Below are 27,789 nucleotides of genomic sequence, written 5' to 3'. Positions count from 1 at the left end.
CCCTCGCTTCCCAACCCGAATCCATCCACCCACGCACGCGCCCACCTCCCCGCCGCCGGAGCGGCCGCGATGGACGTCGCCGAGTCACCGGACCTCCAGGCGCAGCTGGCCGCGGCCGTGCACGCACTTAATCACGCCTCGCATCCCTCCGCACGTCTAGCCGCCAACCAGTGGCTCCTCGGCCTGCAGCGCTCGCCGCATGCGTGGGCGCTGGCGGTCTCGCTCCTCGCGTCCGCGGATCATCCGTCCCCTTCCGCCGATCTACTCTTCTTCGCCGCCCAGATGCTTCGCCGGAAGATCCAGTCACCCGACTACTCGCTCCCGGACAACGCCGCGCAGCTCCTCGACGCGCTCCTTGTCGCGGCCCGCCGTTTCTGCCTTGCCCCTCCCCGGCTGCTCACGCAGATCTGCCTGGCCCTCGCGGCGCTAGCGCTCCGTGCGGAGGGAGGGGTAGACGGGCTTTTCGCTCGAATGCCGCACCTACCCGACCCCGCCTTGCTGGAGCTGCTCACCGTGCTCCCCGAGGAGGTGGCGCAGGATGAGAGCGGCGACACGGGGGTCGACTCCGCCACGCGGTGCAGGTTCGCGCGTGAGCTGCTCATGCACGCGCCCGCCGTGCTTGAGTTCCTGCTAGCGCAGTCTGAGAAGCCGGCCGCCGCGGACGGGGTGCCCCTCCACGAGCGCAACCATAGAATCCTGCGATGCCTACTGAGCTGGGTATGTACGGTCTTTGCTTGCTTCACCCTCAACTCAATATTTCAATTGCGTTCGTCTCTCGCTCTCCCTGTGCTAAGAGAAACGGCAATGTTGTAGGTTCGCGCGGGATGCTTCTCGGGAGCGCCGGCGTCCGCCCTCGCCGCACACCCACTTCTGACGTTCGCGTTCAACTCCCTGCAGGTGCGAACAGTGTACGCACTTCGACCAATTGGTTGTTCACTCATCACGTCCTCACATGTTGTTTCGTTCCTGTGTGGCTGATAAAGGCGTTCTTCTCGTTTGAAGTGGCCATAGAGGTTATGACCGAACTTGTCAGCCAGTATCAAGTAAGTTCTGTTCTTCTGTACTGCATTAGTGCAATCGACTCATTGAGTAACATCTACTGTTTAATTGTTGTATGAAATAGTGCTTGAAATGGACCCTGTACCAACTTCTCAGTGTACTACTTACTTTTCGTGCAGTGCATTTCTTTCAGTTAAACCGTAGTTATCTTTATGAAGCATCATGAAATAATCTGGGTCTGGACATGTCAGTTGATTCCAGTTCTGTTCTCTTTTCACGTGCAACACATGCATTTTTGCTTCTCTTTGCACGTGCAACCAACTGCATTTTTGCTGCTTCTGTGTGGTTGGTGGGCTAAGAAGCTCCGTGTCATGGTATGAAGGAGTACAGCGGCGGAGCTTGAAAGAAATCTTTGAAGGGGCGAAGCTGTAAAAGAACCCGAATACGAAATCATACGAATACAACAATTTAGATATTGCAAATATCAAGTAACTCAGATAATTATATTGATCTTCTCCACACTAGCTTACAAAATACATTTCTAATCAGCAGAGAATTCAGTTCACTACAAAGTGCTATTTAACCATGGAGCATTCAGTTGACTATAGATCAGTTCCAGAACAAAAGAAACTATACCCAAAATACTATTTAATCATGGGGCATTCAGTTCACTACAGATCAGCTCTTCGTTTCTTTACACCCTTAAAGTGCATAAGAACATCTTCATAGCTGTGCTTCTCCGCGATTTCACTCTTTATGTTTACTAGCAAGCTATTGGCTAGATAATCATCTTCCATAGTATTACGTAGCCTTGTCTTAATGATCTTCAAAGTAGAGAATGCCCGCGCGGCACTTGCTGTAGAAACTGGAATAGTTAGAAGCAATCGGAACAATCGATCAACCAAATTGTAGATAGAATGTCTCCCTCTCTCAAAGAGATATCGACAACGATTTGTTAAGGTTGACACATTTTTCAATTATTTATCATGGGGGGCATCCACAACAAAGTGTTTTAGTTGCTGCTCCAATCCATAGATTTCCTGTTGGGTGAAATCTGCTGGATAATATTTCTTCACTAGCTCGCAAATATCATCAGCATTGAAGGATGTGGTCCGTGTTGCTCAAATTCGAGCAACAACAGAGGAGGCTGAACATGTATTGCTTCCGTTGATGTTGGTTCATCAGCTTCACATTCAGTTGAATCACCTCTCTTTCTTTTGTGAAATGCATCAATTGTTTTCCCCTTAAGCATCACTGCCTCCCTCGGTCCCTCTTATAACCTGTAAAGGACATTTTCTATTTCAGTACAAAATCCAATTGACAAAATCTAATTGACAAAATCAATACCAGATGACCTAATTAGAATTTTCCTCCACCAAGGTAACAAAACTACAGAATCACAATATTTCAACTTTCCACAATTTCCATATGGGAGAGATTAAGAGAGATACAGGGACGGCAGTCTGCTCACACGGCTCACCGAGGCACTGCGCGGCGTCGACGGGGCTTGATGTTGTCGCCGTGTCGCGGACAGCCGCAGCCGAGGCAGAAGTGGATGAACCTGAGCGGAGGAGGAAGGAGCCGACCAATCCCTAGCCGGCCACCCGCCAGCAGTCGCCCCCATGCCGGCAAGCCACAGTTGCCACCTTGACGCCGGTGGCCCACGTCGCCACCTCCATGCTCAGCCGTCCGCGGTGGGGAAAAGGAGTTTCTGGAGTTGGTCGCTGCCTGGTCTGGTGGCTGGATTCGTTCGTATCCAGGCATCGTACTAGTTGATAAGTGGGCCTATGGGCTGTATGTAATACATAGCGGTAGTAAAAAAAAAATCATTTTCGCTGGGGGGCGATGGCCCAGGTTCGCCCCCACGAAGCTCTGCCGTTGTAGGAGCACATAGCCTGAGTTGATGAATTGAATGTTCCTTTTTTCCTGTTCAATTATGTGTTGTTTTGCCTATGTATTGCCCAGTCAAGTATCATGCAGTGTTGTTGACTATGCAATGGTACTGTAAAGTTATAAAATGGCGGATGTTGTGCCCCCTTTTGTTTCTGTTACTTAGAAAAAGCCACTGTCCTTCTGTTGAGGTTGCTGACTAGCAAAGCACCGTTCAGCAAATGTGCTTCCAACTCATAATGAATGAGAATTCTCACGTATGCTGGTATGGTTGTAGGAATTACCGCAGGCATTTCTGAGCAAGATGCCATACATCAGAGAGGTTCTTCTTTTACCAGCTCTAGCCAACAGAAGTGAGAAGATTATTGCTGGTCTTACTAGTTTGATGTGCGAAGTTGGTCAAGCAGTAAGTTTTTTCTTACTTGTAAAGTTTTGTGTGTTTTAGCATGATGGTCAGGCCTTGTTTGTTTCAGCTTCAATTGGCTTCAAATCACCTGTGAATTCGCTTCATTGGGAATCAACTTTGCCACTGAAGTACACCTGGACGTGCTTCAGGCAATTGCACTGAAAATGGCCCGAATCCAGATTCAGCTTCACTGGCAAAGCTGATTTCAAATAGCTGTTTGTTTTGGCTTCTGATTTTTCCTATGAGAAGCTGCTGCCTAAAGCTGAAACAAACAGAGCCGTAGTCTAGTTACTCACACATGTCTAGTCAAAATTAGTTTCCCAGTTAGGGTTTGCTTTGGATGGACAATATATTGGATTCTGCCTTTTAGCTTTTGTGGCACTCTCTTGTCACAGAGAACGCTAGAAGCTTGCCGCCACTTCATCCATACGACTTTGATTCGATGGCTCACATCTTCATCGATATTACCATCCTTTTGCAGCATCGACCCCAAATATCGAAAGGTGTCCTTATGAGGTACCGCCTGTCCATCAAGGCTAACCTCCCCCCTCATGCCTAGTTGTATTGAAACTGCACCTCATGTACTCAATTTTTGTTCTACTAAGCTTAAAGCCTTTCGATTCCAGAGTTTGTCTCTATAGCTCTAACTTTCTATTGATCCCTGCCCGACTATCATCGACCAGCAGCACATCATCCGCAAAGAGCATACACCATGGGATATCTCCTTGTGTATCCCTTGTGACCTCATCCATCACCAAAGCAAAAAAGATAAGGGCTCAAAGGTGACCCTTGGTGCACCTATTTTAATTGGAAAGTCATCAGTGTCGCCATCACTTGTTTGGACACTTACATGTCCTTGATGAGGGTAATGTACTTTGTTGAGACTGTGTGTTTCTCCAAGGCCCATCTTGTGACCTCATCCATCACCAAAGCAAAAAAGATAAGGGCTCAAAGGTGACCCTTGGTGCACCTATTTTAATTGGAAAGTCATCAGTGTCGCCATCACTTGTTTGGACACTTACATGTCCTTGATGAGGGTAATGTACTTTGTTGAGACTGTGTGTTTCTCCAAGGCCCATCTTATGACATTCCGCGGTATCTTATTGTAGGCCTTCTCCAAGTCAATGAACACTATATGCAGGTCCTTCTTTTGGTCCCTGTATCTCTCCATAAGTTGTCGTACCAAGAAAATGGCTTCCATGGTCGACCTTCGAGACATGAAACCAAACTGATTTTTGGTCACGCCGGCCATTCTTCTTAAGCGGCGCTCAATGACTCTTCCATAGCTTTATTGTATGGCTCATCAGCTTAATTCCACGGTAATTACTACAACTTTGAACACCCCCTTCTTCTTGAAGATTGGTACTAATATACTCCACCTCCATTCTTGTCGCATCTTGTTTGCCCGGAAAATGAGGTTTTAAAAGCTTAGTAGCCATACTATTGCTATGTCTTTGAGGCCTCTCCAACCTCAATGGGGATACAAATAGGGCCCATCGCCTTGCCTCCTTTCATCATTTTTAAAGCCCCACTAACCTCAAATTCCTGGATTCGTCGCACAAAATGCCTACTGGTACCATCAAAGGAGTTGTCCAACTCAATGGTAGAGCTCTCATTCTCTCCATTGAATAGCTTGTCGAAGTACGCCCGCCATCTATGTGATCTCCTCGTCCTTCACCAGGAGCTGATCTGCTCCGTCCTTCATGCATTTGACTTGGTTGACATCCCTCGTCTTGCTCTCTTGGATCTTGGCTATCTTATAGATGTCCCTTTGGCCTTCATTCGTGTGATCGTGTCTAAGCGCTGGTAGAGGTCCTCGTATGCCCAACCCCTTGCTTCACTCACAGCTCGCTTTGCGGCCTTCTTTGCCACCTTGTACTTATTTATGTTGTTTGCACTCCTATCCAAGTGTAGGCGTCTGAAACCGTTAATAGCCTTCTGGACATCTATTTCCACCACCAAGTATCGTTAGCTTCGATTCTACTTCCCCTGTTCACCCCAAACTTTGAAGCCACCTTAGGAATGCAAATCGCCATCTTCATCCACATATTATTTGCATCACCTCCTTCCTCCCAAGGGCCCTCCTTAATAACCCTCCCCCTTGAGCTTCCACCACTTCGTTCTAGCGTCTTTGGCGCGCCTATCCCGCTGACACGAATCCGAAAGTGGAAGTCAGCCACCACAAGCTTATGTTGAGTGACAACACTCTCTCTTGGTATCACCTTACAATCTAGGCAAGCACGCATGTCTTCTCTTCTCGAGAGGACGAAATCAATCTTGCTAGAGTTGACCACTACTAAAATTCAGTAGATGGAATTCTCTCTTTTAAAAGAGGGTGTTATCTACAATCATGTCATAGGCTAGAGTAAAGCTCAATCATCTTCTCCTTGATTCCTGATGCCATAGTCGAAGCCCCCATGCGCCCCTTCAAAACCCGTGTTAGATGTACCCACGTGGCCTTCGAGGTCTTCTCCTATGAAGAGTGTCTCGCCAATAGGTACACTCCTAACCATGTCCTCCAGGCCTTCCCAGAACTCCCCCTGGGTGCTCTCGTGCTGATAACATTGAGAACTAAGTCCGCAACTACTAGCTTGACCAGGACAATCTAGCCCCCTTGCCACTTGACGTCTACCACTTCATACTCGAGGCTCTTGTTGATCAAGATGCCTACTCCATTTCTGTTTGTAGTTGTCCTTGTGTACCACACAACTTGAAGCCGGTATACTCCACCTTCTTCGCCTTTTGTCCCCTCCATTTGGTTTCTTGGACGCATGGGATATCAACACCTCTCCTTACAGCTATATCAACTAGCTCCCGTAACTTACCTGTCACGGACCCTTTGTTCCAACTACCTAAGCGGATCCTGCTAGGCTCGGCTAGCTTCCTTACCCTTCGCACTCGTGAGTCAAATGCGAAGACCCTAGCTCATTTTTCACTAGACCCAGGCGTTGATGTAGCGCGCCACTAAGGATGCATCAACCCGATCCTTGTTCACTCATCACCATATCCAAATCAAGATACGGCGCGCCACCAAGGGCGTGATACCCGTCCCTTGCCCATTTAACACCACACCCGGTTTCGATATGGCGCGTCGCTAAGAGGGTTATGCCCCAAACGATGTATCATATAGGAGTGGCTGAGTGTTCTTCTGGGTTTCATCTCCATAAGAGTGGCTGAGTTTTGACGTTGGCTCGCCAAGCCTATCACAACCCTCCTCCTCCACCCGGGCTTGGGACCGGCTATGTTGAGACAACATAGCATTGCAGCGGGACATCGAGTAGATTTCTAAATGCTATGAGCGCCTTGGTTTCAATGGAATCATTAAAATGTTTTTGTACTAATGGAGTACTGATATATTTTGGATTGTCCGCATTCTAATCTAATTTGATATTGCTATAAAAATCTGGCATGTGGTCAAGTATGCACTAACTAGGAGAGAACCTATGCAATTTGTATTGTGAAGATTGATCATATTGCCATATGCCATCGGACATCCGTTCTATATACAAGAATACTAAAGATGAATTGCTAAACATGAGCGTTTTTCATAAGAGGCATTTAATTTCGCAAACTGAAGATTGAAGTAACAATTGTCATTCAGTAAATAGTGCAGAAGGGTAGATGCATCAAGCAAATGAAATTAGTTTCTAGTGATGGACCAACTTCTTAATATTGCTTCAAAAAGTGTTATTGCAAGCAGGCACAAACAAACCAAAACAAGCTACTAATTCTAGCTTGTGACTTTTGGGTGAAAAAATTATTATCATATATAATCACATTTTCTTGACCTAACTAACTGGTGATCACAAATGAGATTTTTAGGCTACCCACTGAATGTAGTTCACAGCCACTAGTGATAGCAACCTCTAGAGATCTTTTAGTCTTTCCTAGATGATGAATGCGATGAAAATCATCTAAAAAGTGAATGGGACAAAAAATTGAGTTGGATCAACACCTTATGCAAGATAAATTAAATCTCCAGATGGAATGACAAAATTCATAGATTTGTCATACGTAGTTAAATCGAGCTATGATGCAACTACTAATAAGCAGGCAACTATAGTTGGTCTATTGATCTCCACTCTGGTTGAATGCTGGAGAAATTTGGAAGCGTAAATTGGACTGAGAGACAAAGAGACCACTACTACTGAGTTGGAGAGCGTAAATTGGACTGAGGTACAAAGAGACCACTACTACTGAGATTGGAGATTTGGAGGCGACTAAAGCAGCACAAGGTCGTGGAGGAGCAACTCTACCTTGTTGCTACAAAGTGTACAACACAAGTGTTGAAGGAACTACTTAAATGTATTGCGCTAGATATCGCTTTAGAGGCGAATATAGGCCGATATGGCAGCAGGAGTTCAATCCGAAACTCCTAGAGCACAAGATCTAGTCCAAAATCTTAGATAAGAACACCAAGTTCTATTATAGGTAGTGGGGTACGTAGTCTGGTTACAAATTAGAGGTGATGGCCTGTATTTATAGGGCTTTGGAAGCCTTCACATCCCACTTCTACTTATAGCTTGAACACTCTAGAAAACATTACTCAAGATTCACCTTTCTACTCATAGCCAGAAGACTCTAGAAAACACTAGCTAGGGTTAAGAAAAGAAAAGAAATACTACTAGAGTAGAAGTATCTGGAAGTAGCTAAACAGATTTGACATATGTTTTCCCCCCTCTATTGTTCCTCATCATTCTCCCCTGGCTGTTTGGAACTCGACCTCAAATTATCTTCATAGAGTGCTTCTTATGGGTGATAGAGTCAAGTCCGCAACATTGAATGTGTTGGATATACCCATCTCGCTTGGAAAACCTATCAAATAACCATTATCATTTATCTCCCTCATAATAGGCAATCTTTCTTTTCAGAGGTAGACCATCACCTTATCACCAACTTGGAATGATTTCATCCTTCTTTTGATGTCAGCAAGTTGTTTATATTTCTGATTTTGTGCATCCAGAATACCACGAATTTCTTCAATAACAGTGTAATTATCAGCAAAGGACAATGCTGATTTTGAGTTTCCCCTTGATGGTAGCTTCACCAGGTCCACCACATGTGTTGGACCTTTAGTGTAGACAATGGAAAAAGGACTACTTCCTGTGGATCTATGCTTGGAGTTATTGTAGGAGAACTCTGCAAGAGATAAAACCAAATCCCATTGTACCTTTCTTTCACCACAAATGCAACGGACCAGATTACCCAAAAATTTGTTCACTACTTTCGTTTGTCCATCTGTTTGTAGATCGGCAGTGCTAGAATTTTTTAATTCAGTGTTGAATTGCTTGCACAAAGTAAGCCAAAATCCAGCAAGAAACTTGCTATCATGTTCTGAGTCGATGGACCTTGGAAGGCCATGAAGTCTGACCACTTCTTGAAAGAATAGGTTTGCCACATGATGAGCATCCGTTGTCTTGCGGCATGAAACGAAATGAGCCGTTTTAGAGAATCTGTCCAGGACCACAAACACAACATCACTCCCATGTCTTGTTCTTAGCAAACCCAAGACGAAATCCAAAGATACATCCTCCCATGGAGTACCATGCAATGGCATGTATAACCTGTGTTCAGGACTTGGCCCAAAGTAAAGTGAACAAGTTGCTTTTCATTGTAGAGCTTAGAACTCTCCAACCTTTTGTCCGCCAGGACTGGTTGCTTCCGGGTGACTTCATCTTGATCACCAAGGTCACCTACAAGCTACAAGAACAAGCTCAACATTAAACGTCTTGTAGGTAAATTTTGCGTTGCCCTTGATTTTCTTTAGCTTAAGGAGGTCAAGTTAAATGGCCGTTGCGTGTGCAATATGGACTAGTAGACCAATACTAGTACCCCTTAACACCCCCTCCCTCCAAATGCGCATCATTGCATTTCAAGAACTGTAACAGAGCAAATAAAAATAATTCAAAATCTGCGTCTTGAGAGTGTTGTCATGGCATGGAGTCTTCAAAACTTGCCAAGTCAAGCCAAAGGGGATAATGAGAAGATGGTGCATGAGCGGAAGACACATGAGGCAAACGACATTGTTTTTTTATAGAATCACTGAGGAAGCCTAATCACAGAGCTTGCGTCAAACAAAGCTCCTTGTACTAGCACGAACCAAGCATGGGTAAGCCAAGTGCTTGTGGTAGCGAGAGCAGCAGGCTCGCTGCAGTAGTGCACAAGCAAACACGCGCACGAGAAGCATCAAGCAAGTAGATGTGGGAACCATGAACGGAGCCGCCGGATGGTGGTGAGGAACAAGCGCTCGACAAATGGTGACAGGTTGTTGGATCTTCGGCAAATAGGGAGCGGCGAAGCAGGCGGGGAGGCAGCGTCCAGGTGTAGGCTCGATCTGAGCTGGCAAAGCAACGTCGAGGCGTCGCGGGTTGTGGGAAGGGAGTTTGCTAGGAGTCGACGCCTGGGTGGTGGTCGAAGTGAGCGGCAGTCGGCAAGCTTAGCTTCATCAGGTGGGAAGAGGCGTGTGGCTTCTGGGAGGCGAGATGGCAGCTGGTTGGGTGGCAGAGGCATCCGTCGTGGAGGCGCAACGACAAATGGGGTGCTATGACATGCATGCGTAAAGTCTCAAGCAACGATCAGTTGGGAGCAGCACGACCTAATCCAGTCGGGTGGAGCGAAGCGATTTGCGCAGGCTAGAGATGCAGGAACGGCCCAGGCTGCACAGAGGTCGAGTAGCGGGCGCTCAGTCCGGAGGATGTGTCGATCTGAAAAATCCCACTGATGGTGTCATCAATCGATCAAGGAAAGAGGAGACCGTGGAACTCGATTGAACGAGACCGGGAAAAAAATCCGATCGTGAGGACGAGCGGCGGCATCCGAAATAATCTCTAAACCTAGGCTCATGATACCATGTTATGGATGCAACTTATCTCTATTGCATAACTCAAGGGCAATATATATTGCACAAGACTGGGGGTACAAGGATGAAAATGTAGACTAATACGGATTCCTAGACCAATACTAACACTCCTTAAAAGCTCTTACCTTACGACGTGGTGGACATGGACCTCCTCCGTACTTCCATGACTATCTCCATCGGCGGCGGAAAAAAAATGCCTCCTTGCACGACAACTGGTTCGACATGAGATCCCTTTGCCATCATTGCCCTCGGCTTTCCGGCATTGTGACACGTAAGCACAAGACGGTGCACAACAAGCGGCACGATGAAAACTAGATTCGTTCAGTGGCAGGTCTAAACTCACCGGGTAGTTACGAGAATTCATTGCCTTGGCGTCCATCATTGGCTCGGTGACCCTTCACCCCCAAAGCCGGACACCATCACTTGGCTATGGAACTCTAGCAGACAGTACCCCTCGACCTCGGCCTACATGACCCAATTCATCGGTTCCCATCATAAGTTCTTGGTGGAGAAAATTTGGAAAGCTAGTGCGGAGCTGAAATGCAGGTTATTCTCCTAGCTTGTCCATCACGGGAAGATTCTGCGGATTGGCTGCCCCAGAAGGGGTTGGCCTCATGACCCTGTCCGCCAACTTTTCCTTAGGTCCCCCAAGACCATGCTTCACCTTTGCAAGTACTGTCCTTTCAACTCTGCGGTTTGGCTGCTCGTGGTTGTAGCCTCTAGTGGCGATGAACGAGCTCAGAGACAAAGGAATTTGCGCAGTGTAATGTGTGCTGCTTTTCTGTTTCTTCCTCTATTTATTCTGAAGAAAAACGAATGTGCCGTGATGCCTGCCCCATCTATTGGGTCGTGCCATCCCATGACCATGAGCATGCAGCCACGGAGTGCCTACAACTTTGCCATGGACCGCACAGACCGCGTCTTGTGGCCAGCTCAAACTAAAACCCTGAACAACCGCTAACAACCACAGTGCTGCCATGGCAACGAATGCGAGCCTAAAACGGTTGCCATGGCACGAAAACAGAAACTGCGCCTATTGCACTTTCTAACTGAATAAACAGCTAGACTGTTCCTACAGTGGTGCTTGGGTGGATGACCACATTACTTCGGGCTCCACAATCACCTTCCCGTCGATTGACACATGATGGAATGGGGCCTCAAGAGGTATAGACAACAACCACAAGCGGTGGCGTGTAGTGGGTTACTTATCTACATCATGTGGAACGCCTGGATTGAGAAACCGCCACATCTTCAACGGTACAAGATTGATGTACATCAAGGTGGCACACCTTGGATTTGAGGATATCGTGCAGAGGGCCATGCAAGGCTTTCCAGCCAAGAGTTAACCAGAACCAGGAGTACTTGGCATGAGGAGTTGTTATTAGGGGTTTTGGTGTGTCCCTGTTTCAGAACATGTCCACTTTGGAAACATTCTTCTCCTTCATGAAAAGGCAGAGCTCGTCCCAGTTGCTCGAGGAAAAAATAACTCCAACGTGCATATGGTCATGTTTTTTTATTCATCTCCAAAGTGCAGTTTGTTTTTGTTTGAGACTTTGTTGAACAGAAGCTGATAATTATTCGATTTTCTAGGCACCTGGTTTGGTTGCAGAAGGGAGTAATGAAGCACTTTCTCTTTCAGATGCACTTTTGAGGTCAATCTATTGCACTGCCAATGTGGTACTTTTCCCTGAGTTTTGAAATTATTGGTTTTAACACTTGATGCTAATGCTACACTGTAGTTTAGTTCACTCATTACCTCTTATGATCCTGAAGGACTTTACTCTCAATTGCAGATGTGTAGCTTTTTCTAGTGAAGACTGGGAGATCGCAGAATCCACCTTGCAATTTTGGTAAATTCCCACATATTTTCATGAATCACAAATGTCTTCCTTTCCTGGGTTGGGGTTAGTAAGTAATACACATTTACTTCGGAACATCTCTCTCTCTCTCTCTCTCTCTCTCTCTCTCTCTCTGGTGTGTGCGAGCAAGTAATACACATGTACTTTGGAACATCTCTCTCTCTCTCTCTCTGGTGTGTGTGCACGCACACACACACACATGGAATGAAACACCTGCTGGTTGCTCTAGCTGTGGCTTACTGTTGCTTATATGAGCATCGATTAGTAGGCAAAGTGTTAGCTTGTATTTGTGTTCAGATTTGAATATCATTTCCACAACTGTTTTTCTGAAGTGAAGCCAAGTTCTTAATCAATGAATTATTTATACACACAGTACCGAAATTTTGTAGGTGCAGTTTGGCACATTGTATTCTTGGAATCGATGAGCAAACATCCAAAAGGAATGCCACACAAGAGTTGTTTCTCCCTGTTTTTTCTTCACTGCTAGATGCTCTTCTTTTTCGTGCTCAGGTTTGTCTCTTTTCCCTCAATATCATTTCCAGTTTGACCTATCGTTATACTAGAAAATTTCCTATTGCCTCTCATATATTCGACATTTCTCCTATATCCGGCGTTTTTGTACAGAAGTTCTAGAGATCCAACTATTTTCTTATGCCTTTTAAATTCTGGTAATTCACAGATTATTGATATCGATGAGCATTGCACTGGCCGAGTATCTTCCATACCTGATGGACTAGTACAGTTCAGGCTGAACCTGGAGGAGCTTCTTGTTGATATTTGTTTGCTTCTAGGTGCTCCTGCATACATTAATAAGGTATGTCTGTTTTGCTAAAGGTGGCATTACCTCCCATGGCTACTCTCTTCTTCTAGCAATGCATCAAAACACAAAGTTTTTGCATTTTCCTGAAAAAAAGATCGTCTTGTAATGTCCAGATAATGTGCCCCGCTCATGGTCGTTGCAACGGGAGGCACAGATATTTTACTGGTTTTTCTTCAGTACAAATACTTACTGAGTTAATGTGATTGTATAGACAAAAAATGGGTTTTAACGGCCAATTGAATCATCACTTATTGACTTAACAAAAACATGATTATGTTTGGTTGGGTGGTTGGAAAAACTGCTGGAAAAAACCAATGGAGGGGGGGGGGGGGGGGGGATGGGGAGAAGGAAGAACCTTCTGCTATTTCCTAAATCAGTATCCACCGGCATAGTATCTACTCCCTCCGTCCCATAATATAAGAGCGTTTTTGACACTAGTGTAGTGTCAAAAACGCTCTTATATTATGGGACGGAGGGAGCACAATATTTGGCGGTCTGTATGTAAGGATTTTAAGAGGAATGAAGGAGGGAAACGAGAACATTATCCTTTTTTATAGTATATAGGTGATTGCCAGTGCATTGCCATGGAATAACAAAATTAGAAATAAAGACAATGATCAATACATCGTTACAATTTACAAGAGATCTCAATTTACAATGTTGCACGTCACATGGGGCTTATGATTGTGTTGCGATAAATATCACATTATACTCATATTAAGTACTCCCAACACTCTTATATTTCTTTAGAGGGAGTACAATTTAGGTGACTCAATACTTAAATGTCGAGTGACATGTTTATTATCATGATTCAGTCTAAGAAAAAGTGTAGCCCGATCTTGACCATATCTCTGAGGAAAAGGCGCCCGTGCATTGGTACAAAACAACATGTAGTATTTCCGTTGATCGAATTTTTGTTCTTTCTTATCAACCCACACATCAAGCACAACATCCATGTGGTGCTTCCATAACCAAATCAGGCAGTGTGGTAATTAAATCATATCTCTTATAGCCCACTATAAGTGAGAAGATTCCATAAGCATGTGTATGTGATCGCTGCGAGTCATATGTCTGTCCAGTTGTGGACTGCACACTGCCACTGCTTCATTTCTATTTCCTTAGCTCAACTGTATTCATGATTCCTCTGTAAAATAAATTGGTGTCATTTAAAAGTATCTATCCCAAACATGATACCCCCTCCGATCCATATTAATTGTCGCCGATTGGTGACACAATTACTAAATCGGCGACAATTAATATGGATCGGAGGGAGTATGATATCACAGTACATCTGAAGAGAGCGCAATTCTATTATATTGTGGGAAACCACAAAATTAAAAAGGTCATGTACCTGTGACTGATGGATGAAAAGCAAATGGGCTGATATTTGGTGCGGGCCATTCACCCAGAGTCATGCGAGCCAGCAAGGCTGTCTGGGTGAGTATCCAGAGTTGCCTGCCCAAATATGAACAACATAATAGGTTATACAAGCAGAGAATTTGCAAGTTAATGCATTGATCGGAATTATTTCTATACACATGGAGATTTGGACATACAAAGATACGAGATATAGCTGATTGAAATGAAAGCTTAGCTCAGTTCAGATTATAGAGATATAGTTTTAAATCTTTACTCGCATTAATAACAGTATTGTTAAGCCATTCTTTTTCATATACTATTGCAGTTCAATCATCACCATGATCATGTGTTACCGAAAATATCAAAGTATATCTGTATATGTGGTATATGCTATTGTTCATGTCTTGTTAAAGAAATAAACTATATGTAGTATCAAGGATGCCATACCAACTAACAAAAATACCAGAGTATATATTCCACTTACACAGCCGATTCTCCTATGCAACTTCATAATAGCACACTAATCCCCTAAAATTAAACACTTCATTATCTTTGATATTGGTCTATCTTTCCACAGCAGTTTGGACAAAAACAAAGATCCTGATGTGCAAAAAACAGCAAATGCTGAGAATAGATAGGAGCACTACAAACACACAGTGAAACATGCACAGTACTCTCATGAAAAGGATCAAGAAGACCAGAACCAACAGAAAAAGAATAGTAATACACGCATGTCCGTTCCCTTGCAGCATAGGTCCCACTGTCTACAAGTAGTTGAAGTTAATGCAGTGAGATAGAAGACAGCGAGTGGCTGTGGTTCCTGCCTCATATGTGTTGGGCTGTGAGATAAAACCAGCAGAATAGGAAGGGGATTGACAAGATGCATACACATTTGTAGGGCATCTCATCACCGTCCGCCGGGGGGGGGGGGGGGGGCAGCTGGATGTGTCGGGCGTCCGGGGCCTCTGCTCTGCAGACTGCCTTGGCGTGCACAGCACTGCTTGACCGACCGTGTGGTTGGTGAGCGCGCGGAGGGCCTGATCACCTCGCGGTGCCTGCTGTCCAGGGCGATGGCGAGAACGGGCTCGATGCATTTGGCGACCTGGGCGGAGGCAGCGGCGCAGAAGGCACGGACGAGCGTGGGCGTGAGGTTGAGAGGGAGGCGACACACAGTGTGCACCGCGATCGCCATGTCTGGTGGTGGGGGAGGATGCATGGTTGTTTGTGGTGGTAGTCCATGGTGTAGTCGAGCGATATGACTCATGCCGAAGCACTTCTGCTGGCGGCTAGGGTTCGTGAGGCCAAGATGGGCAGGGAGGAAGAGAGACGGTTTGTGTACCGTGGTCGCGAGGGCTGGTGGTGGGAGAGGATGCATGGTTGTTTGTGGTGGTAGTCCACGACGTAGTCGTGCGATATGACTTATGCAGAAGCACTTCCGCCGGCGGCTAGGGTTCGCGAGGCCAAGATGGGCAGGGAGGAAGAGATGGGTTGTTCTTGTTTCTCTAACATGGGAGACGGGCTGTTCTGAGGGATCACGCAAGGGAATTAAACCGTGGTGGGGCGGACGAACAAAAAAACGGTGGGAGAAGGGAGGGTGGACGAATGTTGGGAAGACCGCGTTCTGTCTGGCAGGAAAGGGAACCTTACGTTCTTTTAGATAGTAGAGACAATGTTTCTGTCATGTGGGAGCACTGAATCTGTTCTGTGACAATTGTTTTAATGTTTTTTTCCTATACTCTACTCCTTTTTGTGTGTTCATTATGTGGATTACTTTCATTCTCATACCTTTGCATTTTGCGTAGCTTCTTTCTAGCGGATGGGGACTGGCTAGCCAATCAATACCTTGGAAAGAGGTAGAAGTTAGAATGTACGCACTTAGCATGGTAAGTGGGCCACATCTATTTGGTTAACTCGATTTATAAGTTTCTACAGAATGCACATGATCATTTTGTTCTTATAGATTGTAATGTAATTTGATCCTGACGTTGATTATGCTGACCTTGATATGCTTATCCACGGTCCTTCTGTTTACTTGGTTCAAATGTGGAGTAGTCTTGATCGCTTACCATTAAGTTGGTCTCTAGGATGATATGATCTGTTCGGAGGTGCTTATGGTTGTTTCAGAAGTCTATTAGTCCATTGGCAAATAGCCCCCTTTAAGCTTCTCACTACAAATACAAATGATTTTAATCTGCAAGAAGCAAATAATAATCTTGCTGGGGGTTTATTAGGCTTTTTCAGAGCACCGCTAGAAAAGCGGTCTACTTTGGGGATGCCTGATTTTTCTCCTACTGAAACAGTGTCATAAGAAATAGGCATTAGGCAGGAAAATCCACATGCTTTGAAAATAACCAATACTACTACTACTACTACTACTATGATCTGTCTTTTTAGCTTTTAGCTCTACTGGTGATGTACTCCCTCCGTCCCAAAATTCTTGTCTTACATTTGTCTAGATACGGATGTACCTAATACTAAAACATGACTTGATACATCCGTATTTAGACAAATCTAAGACAAGAATTTTAGGACGGAGGGAGTACATGAATAATGATCATATCAATCTTGTGATCCCATCTTGAGTAAATTCTTCTACTTGCTTCCTCGTGTTCTGTTTTGGACTCTTGTGCTATCGATTCATTTATGAGTTAAAATGCCTTACCTTTTCCATTTTTGTTGGTTGGCATATGCACCGCCCTGTGGTGCTAGATATAAGCATACAGAACTGTATACTAGTCTGCTGGATCTACATGGCATTCTCATAAGTTGCCAAATTTCAGGTTGCTGACACAATTTTACAAGATGGAAGCCCCTTCGATTTTTCAGTTGTAATGCACTTTGTGAACATTCTGTCCAGCAGAACACCTGCTGAACTGAATGGATGCCAGTTCTTGGTAAGACTTCCTCAATATGCTTCTTAGGCCTTGTACAATGCAAGGTGCTTAGGAGAGGTGCTTGGAGAAATAAACCAGGCTTTCCTTAAGCACCGGTGCTTATTTGTACAGGGCAGACGCTTAATTAGGCGTCTCTTCTGTAGAAATAGGCACTGGTGCTTCAGAAAAACCCGGTTTATTTTTCTAAGCACCTCCCTAAGCACCTTGCATTGTACAAGGCCTTAAGATGATCGGATATTTCTTGATTGTATCTTGTGAAGCTAATGTTCTCTTGTGTGTTTTCCTATTTGTTCTAGGTATACAAATCGTTTGGTGATGTCATTGGTTCTTATTCAAAGTGGTTATCATCTTCCAAAAGTAATATTAAGCCATTACTGTAAGTATGTTCAGTATGTACTGAAGTTTAACATCAATTTTATTTATTTTCCATACATACTTGAATATGTTTTGCCACCATGGACAGCCTATTCTGCGCTTCAGGGATTTCAAAATCCATATCATCAAATTCTTGCTCTGTAGCTTTACGTAAACTTTGTGAGGATGCTTCGTCATTCATCCACGAGCCTCCGATTCTAGACATTCTTTTCTGGATTAGTGAGGTAAACATACTTTTATCATAGTGAATTTAATCTGGCATGATACTTTGATGGCTAGGGGCAAATGCAGTTCATGCAAAATGCCTGCAGTTCTATGTTTTAGCTCTGTTTAATTTAATTTAGTTCCATGAATGTGGTCTACCACTTGCCATGACACACTGCCTTATCAATTTAGCATATACATTCAATTTGGGCTTTGTATAATGTATCCAATGTAGTATTCAAAGAACAGTGTTCTTTAGGGTATGGGCGAGGGGAACCTGCGGATAGAGGATGAGGAAGAGATCATTAGTGCAATTACACATGCTCTATGTTCTATTCTCGACAAAGAATTGAGGAAAACTTCACTGGCCAGACTACTTTGTTCAAGCTACTCAGCAGTTGAAAAGATTGTATGTTTTCTTCCCCTAGCAGCCTTTCTTGGATGGTTGTCTGGAATTTATATTTTCAATTATATCTTGTCACATTGTGTTCATTTATGGGCTCATAATCTTATTACCACATACAAGATTCTTTGTTTTCTTTCCCTAGTGCAGCCTTTCTTGGAGTGTTGTCTGAAATCTTATATTTTCAGTTATATCTTCTTCATTTGGAGGATCATAATCTTATAACCATATCCTATGTTGGCGGATCCCACCAGATGCTAGTCTTTGTTTGCGCCTGCTAGTTTGTGTTGGTGAATGTGTAGTTGTGTACATTATGATAACTAGTGACATGTTCATGAATAGATTTACTTATATATGTTGAGCATATCTTCTCTATACTCACTCTTGTGAAGTAATCCGAACAATTTCTTTTTGAATTTGACTATTTGAGCAGCATATTTTCCCAATCCAAAAGCCAAAAAGTTTGAACTGCTATTTTATGAGAGAACATGCTGGGAATTTATTAAGACTCCATGGACATACATTCCGTGCCTAGCATGTCGGCAATACAATCTGGTGGGAACCTAAGCCAAGTGGTATACCTTTTATTTATGTAGCCATACTTTGCTAACTTAATGAGCTACCTCATTCGCCGCTCTCCTAACTGATTTGACAGCGATCTCCTGAAAGCCACGTAGCAAACCCTTAAACTCCTCGGTGCTACCCCTGCCAGTGCGAGAGCCACTCGAAGTCGCTTGGTCTCGAAACAAGTTATGGCTCAAAAGGAGATCGCACATAGTCGCCCTTGCTTTGCCTTAACCATCACTCTCCCTAAATCGCGAACTACTAAAGCTATAGCCGTCGGATAAAGATGGCTTGTGTGCTGCATCGACAGGCTTCTTATTTCTTCCGGAGGAAGCACGCAACACTCCCTGTGCATTGTACAATGACCGCTTTTGGGGCCTCCCATCGATCATTAACATGAGCTAACCGACTGTAGTCAAACCATAAGTGTGTAACCTTCTCATACTAAAAGTCATACAAGTTCCTTCAAGACCTTTTGTTGAAGATTTGAGCATGAATCCTCGCACCAATGACTCATGCACATGCGTTTTATTTCATGTCGAACCATCCTTATGTATGTTATTTTATTCAACAGCAGGTCCTTAAGCCGCACCCATACTTCCAAGTAATCAAACATCGTCGCGGACGGTTTCGTTGCCCCATCAAAGTTCTTCATATAATGGCATGGAAATCAAACTACTAGGGACCATTATTCAATCGACATGACTTTTCCTGACTCACCAATCACCCCCGTCGTGCCTGTGCCTATTCGTTCCACTCCCTCTGCTTCTCCACCTCTAGTCGATTTGCAGCCACCATCTTCTCCGGTCTCCTCGCCTAGCATGTCACCGGATTCTACACCTTCATCTCCGGTGACTTCTTCGTCGCCACCCCCTGATTCTACCTTGGCGATTCCTCCTTCTATTGTTCCCTCTTTTCCTCAGCATTACACTCGTCGTTCACGACCTGTGGATGCCTCATTGGATGAGTCGTCCTCTTCCTCTCAGCCTACTTATGGCTTGCGTTCTCGTCCTCGTCCGCCTGTTGATCGCTTTGGATTTCCCACCGCTGGTGCTGCTGTTCTTGAGCCGACTTCTTACCGTCAGGCTGTTGTTCATCCTGAATGGCAGTTTGCGATGGCAGAGGAGATTGCTGCTCTTGAACGCACTGGTACCTGGGATCTTGTTTCTCTTCCTCCCGGAGTCCGTCCCATCACTTGTAAGTGGGTCTACAAGGTTAAGACTCGCTCCGATGGTTCTCTTGAGCGTCACAAAGCTCGTCTTGTGGCTCGTGGTTTTCAGCAGGAGCATGGTCGTGATTATGACGAGACTTTTGCTCCTGTGGCCCATATGACCACTATTCGTACACTTCTTGCCGTTGCCTCTGCACGCCATTGGTCTATATCTCAGCTTGATGTTAAGAATGCCTTTCTTAATGGTGAGCTGCGTGAGGAGGTGTACATGCAGCCACCAGGGCGTGGGTAGAAGGGACGAGACTCATCAATCTTCTCCACAAGGGAGGTCTTGAACTCCAATGAAGTCTTCTCACATAAGAGGGAGGCCTTGCCCCCCTTAGGGAGATAGATGAGCAAAGCTCTCTAAAGTTTAAGTTGTGCTAAAGTTCAAGAAAAGAGCTTTGTCTTGCAATGGACCCAAGTAAAAGGTGTATCCTTGTTTGAAAGAGGATGCAAAGTTAAAGCAATAGTGATAAAGTCTTTGACTAAACAATGGTAAAATCCGGCGAACCCAAGGAAACTACGGACTTGTGTAACATTAGTGGATTGAGGCCAACTTTTAGTCGCGTCGAGTTTAGACTCATTGTCTTCAATGCCATTTGAGGAAACAACGGATCCTAAGAAAATGAGTTGAGTTGTGCAAAATGTGCATTTTCAAGATTATCACAAAGTTTCTTATTTCTTAGCACCTCAAGAACTTAGGCAACATGCATAGGATGATCATTAGTAGACTTGCTATATATCAAGATGCCATCAAAGTACACAACAACTAATTTTCTTGTAAGGTGTCTAAGCACATGATTCATGAGACACATGAAAGTGCGCATTAAGCAAACCCAAAAAGCCCAAAATTGGTTTTCAAAGTCATTTTCCATTCATCGCCGAATTGCATATGGACCACTCTTCAACTCAATCTTGAAGAAACTAGTGGCACCACTATGGTCATCTATGTCACGTCATAGGGTATTGGACCCAGCCGAATATGTTTCCTTGGTTTCCTAGTCTTGTTAGTTTGGATTCTGTTTAGGGACTTCCCTTTCTGTTTAGGCCTTTCCTTGTTAGTGGAGTCAGTTCAAGTCTTCCCTAAATTACTGCCAAGCTGCCTTATAAAGCAAAGGCAGTTCACATGTAATCAGGCATCAAAGCAATAAACAAAGAAAATGGGATGTTTACCTCCAGAACCAGTTTATTCCCCAGCCGCCACGACGCCCAAGCCTAACCCCCCCTCGCCTTCCTACCACCCATGACTGTTAGAATAATTCAAACATGTGCTAGTTATGATTAGGTAAGTTTAGGCATACGTGCTTTGATTGGCTTGCATGCCATCTTGCAGCACATATGTATTGAGTCCAGTTAGGATTAGTAGTTGATCAGCGTTGTTGGTGATTAGATTAGGGAAGCAAAGTTGTGTATGTACGAGTACTAGTCCAGGTAGGCTTTAAGTTAGAGTCCGTGTACGTCTAGGTTATTTGAGTCGGTCTGTGTCTCATTGGTAGTCTGGCTACGTGCGTTTATATATACATATGCATAGGGCTCCAATATTGTATCGTGGAAAAGAGTAAAGGAAAAAAAAGAAAAAAAGGACATGACAAGGGCCCTTGGCTACAAGTTTTGCGTGCGCGCGTTCGTCATGTTTTTGATGTGATCGATCCTGAGGGCGAAATTCCAACAACGACTATACCCTATGTAATCTAGGTCGTGACAACTTGCTATCGACGTACTGATCCTTGGCCAATCTCCGCAACCATCCTCCATGGCCACCATTGCAGAGACCAACAATCTTTTAGATGAGAAGCTGTCTGCCCACCAGAAAGAACTTTGAAGGGCGCTGTCTTCAAGAAATTTGAAGAGGACATTGAAGAAGTTTGGGAGCAAGCAGCAGTCAATCGCCTGGCCATCGAGTGTCTGGAGCAGGGTGACTTCGGCAAGGGCTAGTACATGGACGAGCATGAAGATGGACACCACAAAATGACCTTCCCACAATGGAAACCCAAATTTCACAAGCTGGAGTTCCCAATCTTTGACGGCTTTGAAGACGCAGTTGGTCGCGAAGGCCCGGATGAGATCCATTTTCCCTAGACATTGTGACACTAAGCAAGGTGTGAGCAGCTAAATGGAAATGAAATATGCTTAGTTACTTCTTTCCGATGTATTTGAAGGACCAATACCTCAATTGTCATGGAAATGAGCGGGGCTTGGTTATGAACCTTGTATGAGAGCTCACACACCTAACACAAGGCATATATATGTAGGCAAAAATCAAGCAAAATGAAGTTCAAGATATTGTAAAGATTGGGGATAAACAACAATGAACTGGGATATATGGGCCACGACCCTGTTGTAGGCTAAACCGTATGTTCGATTTGCAATCTTTCTATGAATATTTTTTGGACTCTTTTGTTACCAAGCAATAGTGCAACCTATTTTGCAACAAGTTACCATGTGGCGACTTTACCACCAATACAGTGACAACCTTTTTAAGTGGTCGGACCCTCCCCCAGACCCTTTCCAAGTGGGAGCTACGTGCACCGGGCTGCCCTTTTTACAGTGGCAACTTTATAAATCATTGGGTGGCAGCTTTAAAATCATTGGGCTGCAACTTTTAAATTGAATTTTTTCGCTAAAACATACACATGTGATCTAGTATCGAAGCCCTCGTCGTGGAAAACCCAACCGTGAAGACGGATCTCTTCACGGATCGTAAATTAGATTTGTGGTTTGGGAGTTTTTTGTTTTGTTTTGAAATTTCAAGTTTGGGGTCACATGATGACATCATCTGCCTTGTCCTCCTCACATGCATGCAATTGAGAAGGAGATTTTGTGGTCGCACAGTGCTGTAGGGCTCATGTTTGCTCTCTATTAAAGTCCTTATCTAAAATCACAATGCATTTGTTTTCGTCTTATGCAGATTGACATAGACAGAGATGAATTGCTAAGGCAAAATTCTAGTGCTTACGCACAAGCCTTGAACATCGCAGTTCGTGGACTTCACAGGTGCTTACAATGTTTGACTCTTGTATGCTCCACCCTGGTGTTCTTTTTAGATTTAATAGAAATGATACTTCAAGCGTGCCACACTTTCCAGCGCTCCTGCTACAAGTTTGATGTATTATTTCGAGCATGGTCCAGTTAATGGTGGGTCGAGTTTGTTTGCCATTTCAAAGTAATTTTTTTCTAGTTTGAAGAAACGAAAATCATATTATGTGGGTACAATTATGGTTTGCATCAACGAGTTATAGACTAATGTACTTATAAGTTGTGCAAATGGCACACGTTGGTAAGATCTAGATGATTGAAAATATATGGTGGACATTGGTGTGTACATAAAGGAGTAGTGTTTTTTCTGGCTATCATCAAAAGAAAAGTTACTGTAGATATGCGGGCAACTTTGTTTGTAGAAACTAAAACCAGTTGAGATTAACAAGTGAAGAACAGAACAAGAAAGTGGAAGAGCAAAAGCATGGTAGCAGGCATCTCGTGATGGTCAAGAATGTATGCTCGGTCATTCATTGAAGTGAAATTGTTGAAATGCAGAGATAGAATCTCCGCTAGTGACCATAGCTAAAATTTGTATCATGGGAAAGTGGGCATATTCAACTAATGGTCATTGATAACTATCAGAGGCAGTATTGATATAATTTGACTAGATCGAACATGAGAAGGGGTATTACAGTTAAAGTTACTTGCTACTAATCTAACATATTTTTTACCACTTGTTGGCAATATGTTGTAGGTTCTATTGGTTCTCTTAACAGAAATTTCATGCAAATCTTTTGCATGCTCTCTCCAAGTCCTCTTTTTGTAAATTCGATATGATCTACAGTATAAGCAAATATACTTTTATGTTTTCAGAATGGGTGCATTGTTCAGTCATTTGGCGATGTCAATTACATCTGGTCTAATTGATGATGATACGATTTCGGTTCTTTTCGGTATATTCTGGCCACTCCTTGAAAAACTTACGCAGTCATCTCATATGGAGAACACTAGTTTATCTACTGCTGCTTGTCGTTCTCTTTCTTCGGCCATACATTCTTGTGGTAAGTTCAACTGATCTCTAAAATGCTAAATTTCAAGCTGTATGGTATATAGATCATTATGCTGATCAAGCATTTTGCAGGACAACATTTCCAAATTTTATTACCTAAAATTCTTGAATGCTTATCTATGAATTTCTTGCTGTATCAAAGGCATGACTGCTTCTTAAGAACAGGTAACGGTTGATACTTTATTCACAAGGGGGTTTGGCCTGCAATTTGCACCTACAACTACAAGAATAAACTTAGCTGTCCTGCATAATCCTGTGTTTAGTTAGAGCATCCATGAAGATCAATGGCTACCACTTAGTACTTCCTTATGCCCCTACCTATGTTCTCTTGATTACTTAAACGACATGCCATGCTCATAGGACTTCATTTTTGACCTACTTTATAGTTTTGCATTGTAAAAGAAATAACGGTGCCATACAATAGACTGATAGCACCGAAGTGTACTTACTACCGCAGCACCTTCTTCCAGTATACTCCCTCCGTTCCAAAATAAGTGTCTCAAGCTTAGTACAACTTTGTACTAGAGTTAGTACAAAGCTGAGACACTTATTTTGGGACGGAGGGAGTATCTCGAAAGTCTACTCTACATTGACATTATTGACATTTTCAGCTGCCAACATGATTGAAGAATTTGGCCACAAGGAAGAATACAGTGTTGTATGTGTCAGAACTATTGAAACGTTTAGCTCTGCAGCTTCACTATCAAATTTGAATTCTTCTTACACATGTGATCAAGAACCCGATCTAATCGAAGCCTATGCAAACTTCACATCTGCATTTATCCGCTGCTGTCCAAAGGTTCCATTTTATATTATGTTAAGGTTCTTCGTTCATTATTGTCGCACAATATGGATTGACAGTACGGCACTGATTCTTATGTTGATTGCATGATTAATTAAGGAAGCTGTCGTCACATGACACTAATTCTTCTGTTGATTGCATGATTAATCAAGGAAGCTATTGTCGCATCTCGCTCGCTGCTTGAGCTGTCATTTCAAAAGGCAGCTATATGCTCTACAGCAATGCACCAAGGAGCAGCACTTGTAGCAATTTCATATATGTCATGTGAGTCCCACTTGACCACTTTTTGCATATGGCCTTCTGCTATATATCAGTTGAATGTTCGTATTACTCCCATAGTTCGTTAGATAGGTGTACAATGAGTAAACTTGCGGGTTGCATTCAAAAGAAGAGTGAGAGATACGCAGAATGAGGGAGGGTTGATGCTTTGTGCACAATAAACTAGAGCGTGGGCTGTCGAGTGTCGACTGCTGGTAGAAGAATAAGCTTTACAAGTTAGTTTATTTACTGCGAATGTACGAGTACAAGAGACAAGTAGGGACAGAGAGTGTTTTTGGAATTGTGACCAATGAAGTAGTGCAAGGGACAGACTGCTGGTAGCACAATTGTGTCAAGTTAATGTTTTTTTACTTCAAGTGCATAAATGTACTTCTATCTAGTTTCTATCCCTCTTGTCTTCTGGATAGCGCAGCCAATTTGTATAGCAACAGTAGGGCATCATTTAATCACATTTAGTAATTTTTTCGTAGTACTTTCAACTATGCACAGGATTTTTGCGAAGCAAGTTGGTATATCACTTAGAGCTTGGAAAGCACCTTGGGTAGTTTTCTTTTTTTGTGTGAACTTCAAAATTCTATTTGTACTTGCTGAATTATTCGTGTTCAGTGAGGATCATTGACTGATGAAGTCCTTATGACATGCTATTGCTCTTAACATGGCGTAACACTTTTTTTTGTTGCTAATTCGATCACTTCAAAGTAATATTTGGAAATACACACCTGCAGGTTTTTTTGATGCTAGCCTTACTGATGTGCTGGAATCTCCAGAATGCCCCTCTGATGAATCACGTGGTGCGGTGCTGGTTCAAATTTTGGCACGCTGTGGTGAAGGTCTTATGTTTAACGTATTTTATGCTCTACTTGGTGTATCAGCCTTGTCAAGGGTAGGTAGATTTTGAAGAATACTTTTTTGAGTTGTTTTTTGGCACAGTTTTTGCTATAACTCACCATTTTGTTATGTGAGGTGTCAAAACTGGCCATGGTGTTATGCTTGCGCCTCAAAGCCTTTCAATAAATTCTGGAATCTGGAGCTTATCTGCATTTTCCTGTGGCATAAGCTAGCATGCTGATGCTCTTGTTGTTACTAAGTCGACTATTAATTCCTTTGCATATTGATGATGCTACTTATAATAACTTGCTTCTGTTCTTCTATTTTAGTACTACAGCCATACTAATGATTTAATTGTTCTGCATACTACATATTTCTTAATTTTGCTCTAACCAGAGATAAATTAGGTGATAATAGAAATGTTTCAGAGTATTGAATTTTTTCTTCAACAGGTACATAAATCTGCAACAATGCTGCAGAAGTTGGCGGCGTTGTGTAGCCTCTGTGAGAGAACAATGTGGAAGGGGATACTTTGTTGGGATTCCCTTTGTGGGTGGCTGCAGACAACGGTACCATTCCCATGATCACTGTTTTGCTGTAATTATGCTAGGCATGCCTTCATGCTTTTCTCATCTACATTTTAGTTATATAACTTTGAAAATATCATATGCTGTAATCTGTGCCATCCGCTTACCGTACATTTGTCTCTTCAAGATTGGAAAGGTTTAGCAGCGCTATTCTTGCAGACTATTTTTCGTAACTGTTTAAACCTAACTAAGGGTGTTCAATACTTGACATCTGATGCAAGGAGAATCTGTCGATGTAGTCATAGAATGTGGTCATGGTAGTCTAGTTGCATGCTGCAACTTGGCACTGAAGATTTTTTTGCTACCTTCCCGAGTTCTTGTGTTATATAGAGGCTATATGTGTAGTAATAATACTTCTTACTTGTATATTTGCTGCTGAAGCTTACTTTGTATATCTGTTTCATTTAGCTGAATGTTTTAAAACTTGATCAGGTGAGTTCTTTGTCCTCAGAGTACCTAAGGCAAGGGGAAGCCGAGCTGATAATTCCATTATGGCTCAAGGTGCTTCAGGATGCCGCCTCGGACTATCTTCACAGCAGGACTGGCGACAATTGCAGAAACCATCCTGGTTACATGCAAGGAAAAGGTGGAAGAACCCTTAAACGCGTAATTCGAGATTTTGCAGAAAGCCATCGAAATGTTCCCACCCCCTATATTGATAGCAGGTGGAGCTGCCGTCAACAGTTAAGTTAAATTTGTTGAAGTTTGAATCGTAACCGTTTGGAATAGCTTCCATGCGATAAAGGTCCTTGCTTTGGTGTGGAATGCAACAGCTCGCTTTGGTGGCACAATACAGAATGTTGATCCCTAGGTTTTGTCTCTGTATTATCCTTCTATTAACTTTAAGGATATGTGTTATTCAGATGTGATGACTGGGTTAGGAGCTCTGTCCTGCGTTCTATACCAATGTAGTGAAGTATGAGAGGTCAATAAAGAATGGTCGTTCCGTTGACCGTTCTTTAAGTTTCAGAAAATAAAAAAGCAATCCATAGCCTCATGCAACCTAGTGCTGATGAGCAGCTACGGCAACAATTATGCTGAGAATTTTGAAACAAGAAAGTGAAGAAGGTAGATGTGATAGTTGTGCATATTATTCTTTTACAGTTGGGGCGTTTTACCAAACATCTATCTGCATTTTTTACTTCTGAATTTATGGTAGAAGGAGGTTGGCATCCATGTGCACATGCATGTGCGTGCACCGCTACACCCAAGAGAGTTCTCACAATGTTGATATGTATACCTCGAATTTTGAATTTCATGGGGCAAAGTGGCATTTAATAAAATCACTATTTAGTCGATTTAAGTAGAGGTTGAGGAATGCATGATGCGGACATCTCTAGCTGTGCCATCTTCACCTCATGGCGCACCAGGGCAGCCTACGATAGGTAAGAGCAAAAGAA

The 27,789-nt window shown here is 43.5% G+C and overlaps 1 protein-coding gene across 5 annotated transcripts; it reads left to right on the top strand.

Annotated features, from left to right (window-relative positions):
• LOC123097412 (transportin MOS14) lies at window positions 1-27,253 on the top strand. Of its 5 annotated transcripts, none has more exons than XM_044519125.1 (21): window positions 1-717; window positions 814-897; window positions 984-1,043; window positions 3,167-3,295; window positions 11,745-11,806; window positions 11,948-12,004; window positions 12,403-12,523; window positions 12,693-12,827; window positions 15,995-16,075; window positions 16,973-17,086; window positions 17,383-17,462; window positions 17,550-17,685; window positions 17,925-18,074; window positions 22,754-22,839; window positions 23,698-23,885; window positions 23,966-24,058; window positions 24,505-24,692; window positions 24,848-24,959; window positions 25,700-25,857; window positions 26,255-26,371; window positions 26,891-27,253. In XM_044519125.1, exons 1-21 carry the CDS (start codon window positions 70-72, stop codon window positions 27,080-27,082), a joined length of 2,991 nt encoding a protein of 996 aa, XP_044375060.1. In that variant the 5' UTR covers window positions 1-69; the 3' UTR covers window positions 27,083-27,253. The 5 variants fall into 5 exon arrangements, 4 of the variants coding, with proteins under 4 accessions (XP_044375060.1, XP_044375058.1, XP_044375062.1 ...); XM_044519123.1 differs by having other exon boundaries at window positions 26,822-27,253; XM_044519127.1 differs by having other exon boundaries at window positions 26,841-27,080.
• The last annotated feature ends 536 nt before the right edge of the window (window positions 27,254-27,789 follow it).

Source organism: Triticum aestivum, chromosome 4D (genome assembly GCF_018294505.1).
Source record: "Triticum aestivum cultivar Chinese Spring chromosome 4D, IWGSC CS RefSeq v2.1, whole genome shotgun sequence".
NCBI lineage: Eukaryota > Viridiplantae > Streptophyta > Magnoliopsida > Poales > Poaceae > Triticum > Triticum aestivum.
The sequence above is the reverse complement of the archived record's forward strand: the minus strand, read 5'-3'. Positions and strand labels throughout refer to the sequence as shown.

Excerpts from the sequence above, each read along its gene's own strand:
- LOC123097412 (XM_044519123.1), top strand. The coding sequence starts at position 70 with ATGGACGTCGCCGAGTCACCGGACCTCCAGGCGCAGCTGGCCGCGGCC. Across the intron at positions 24,960-25,699 it reads AGCAATTTCATATATGTCAT|GTTTTTTTGATGCTAGCCTT; the intron begins GTGAGTCCCACT and ends ACACACCTGCAG. Across the intron at positions 25,858-26,254 it reads GTGTATCAGCCTTGTCAAGG|GTACATAAATCTGCAACAAT; the intron begins GTAGGTAGATTT and ends TTTCTTCAACAG.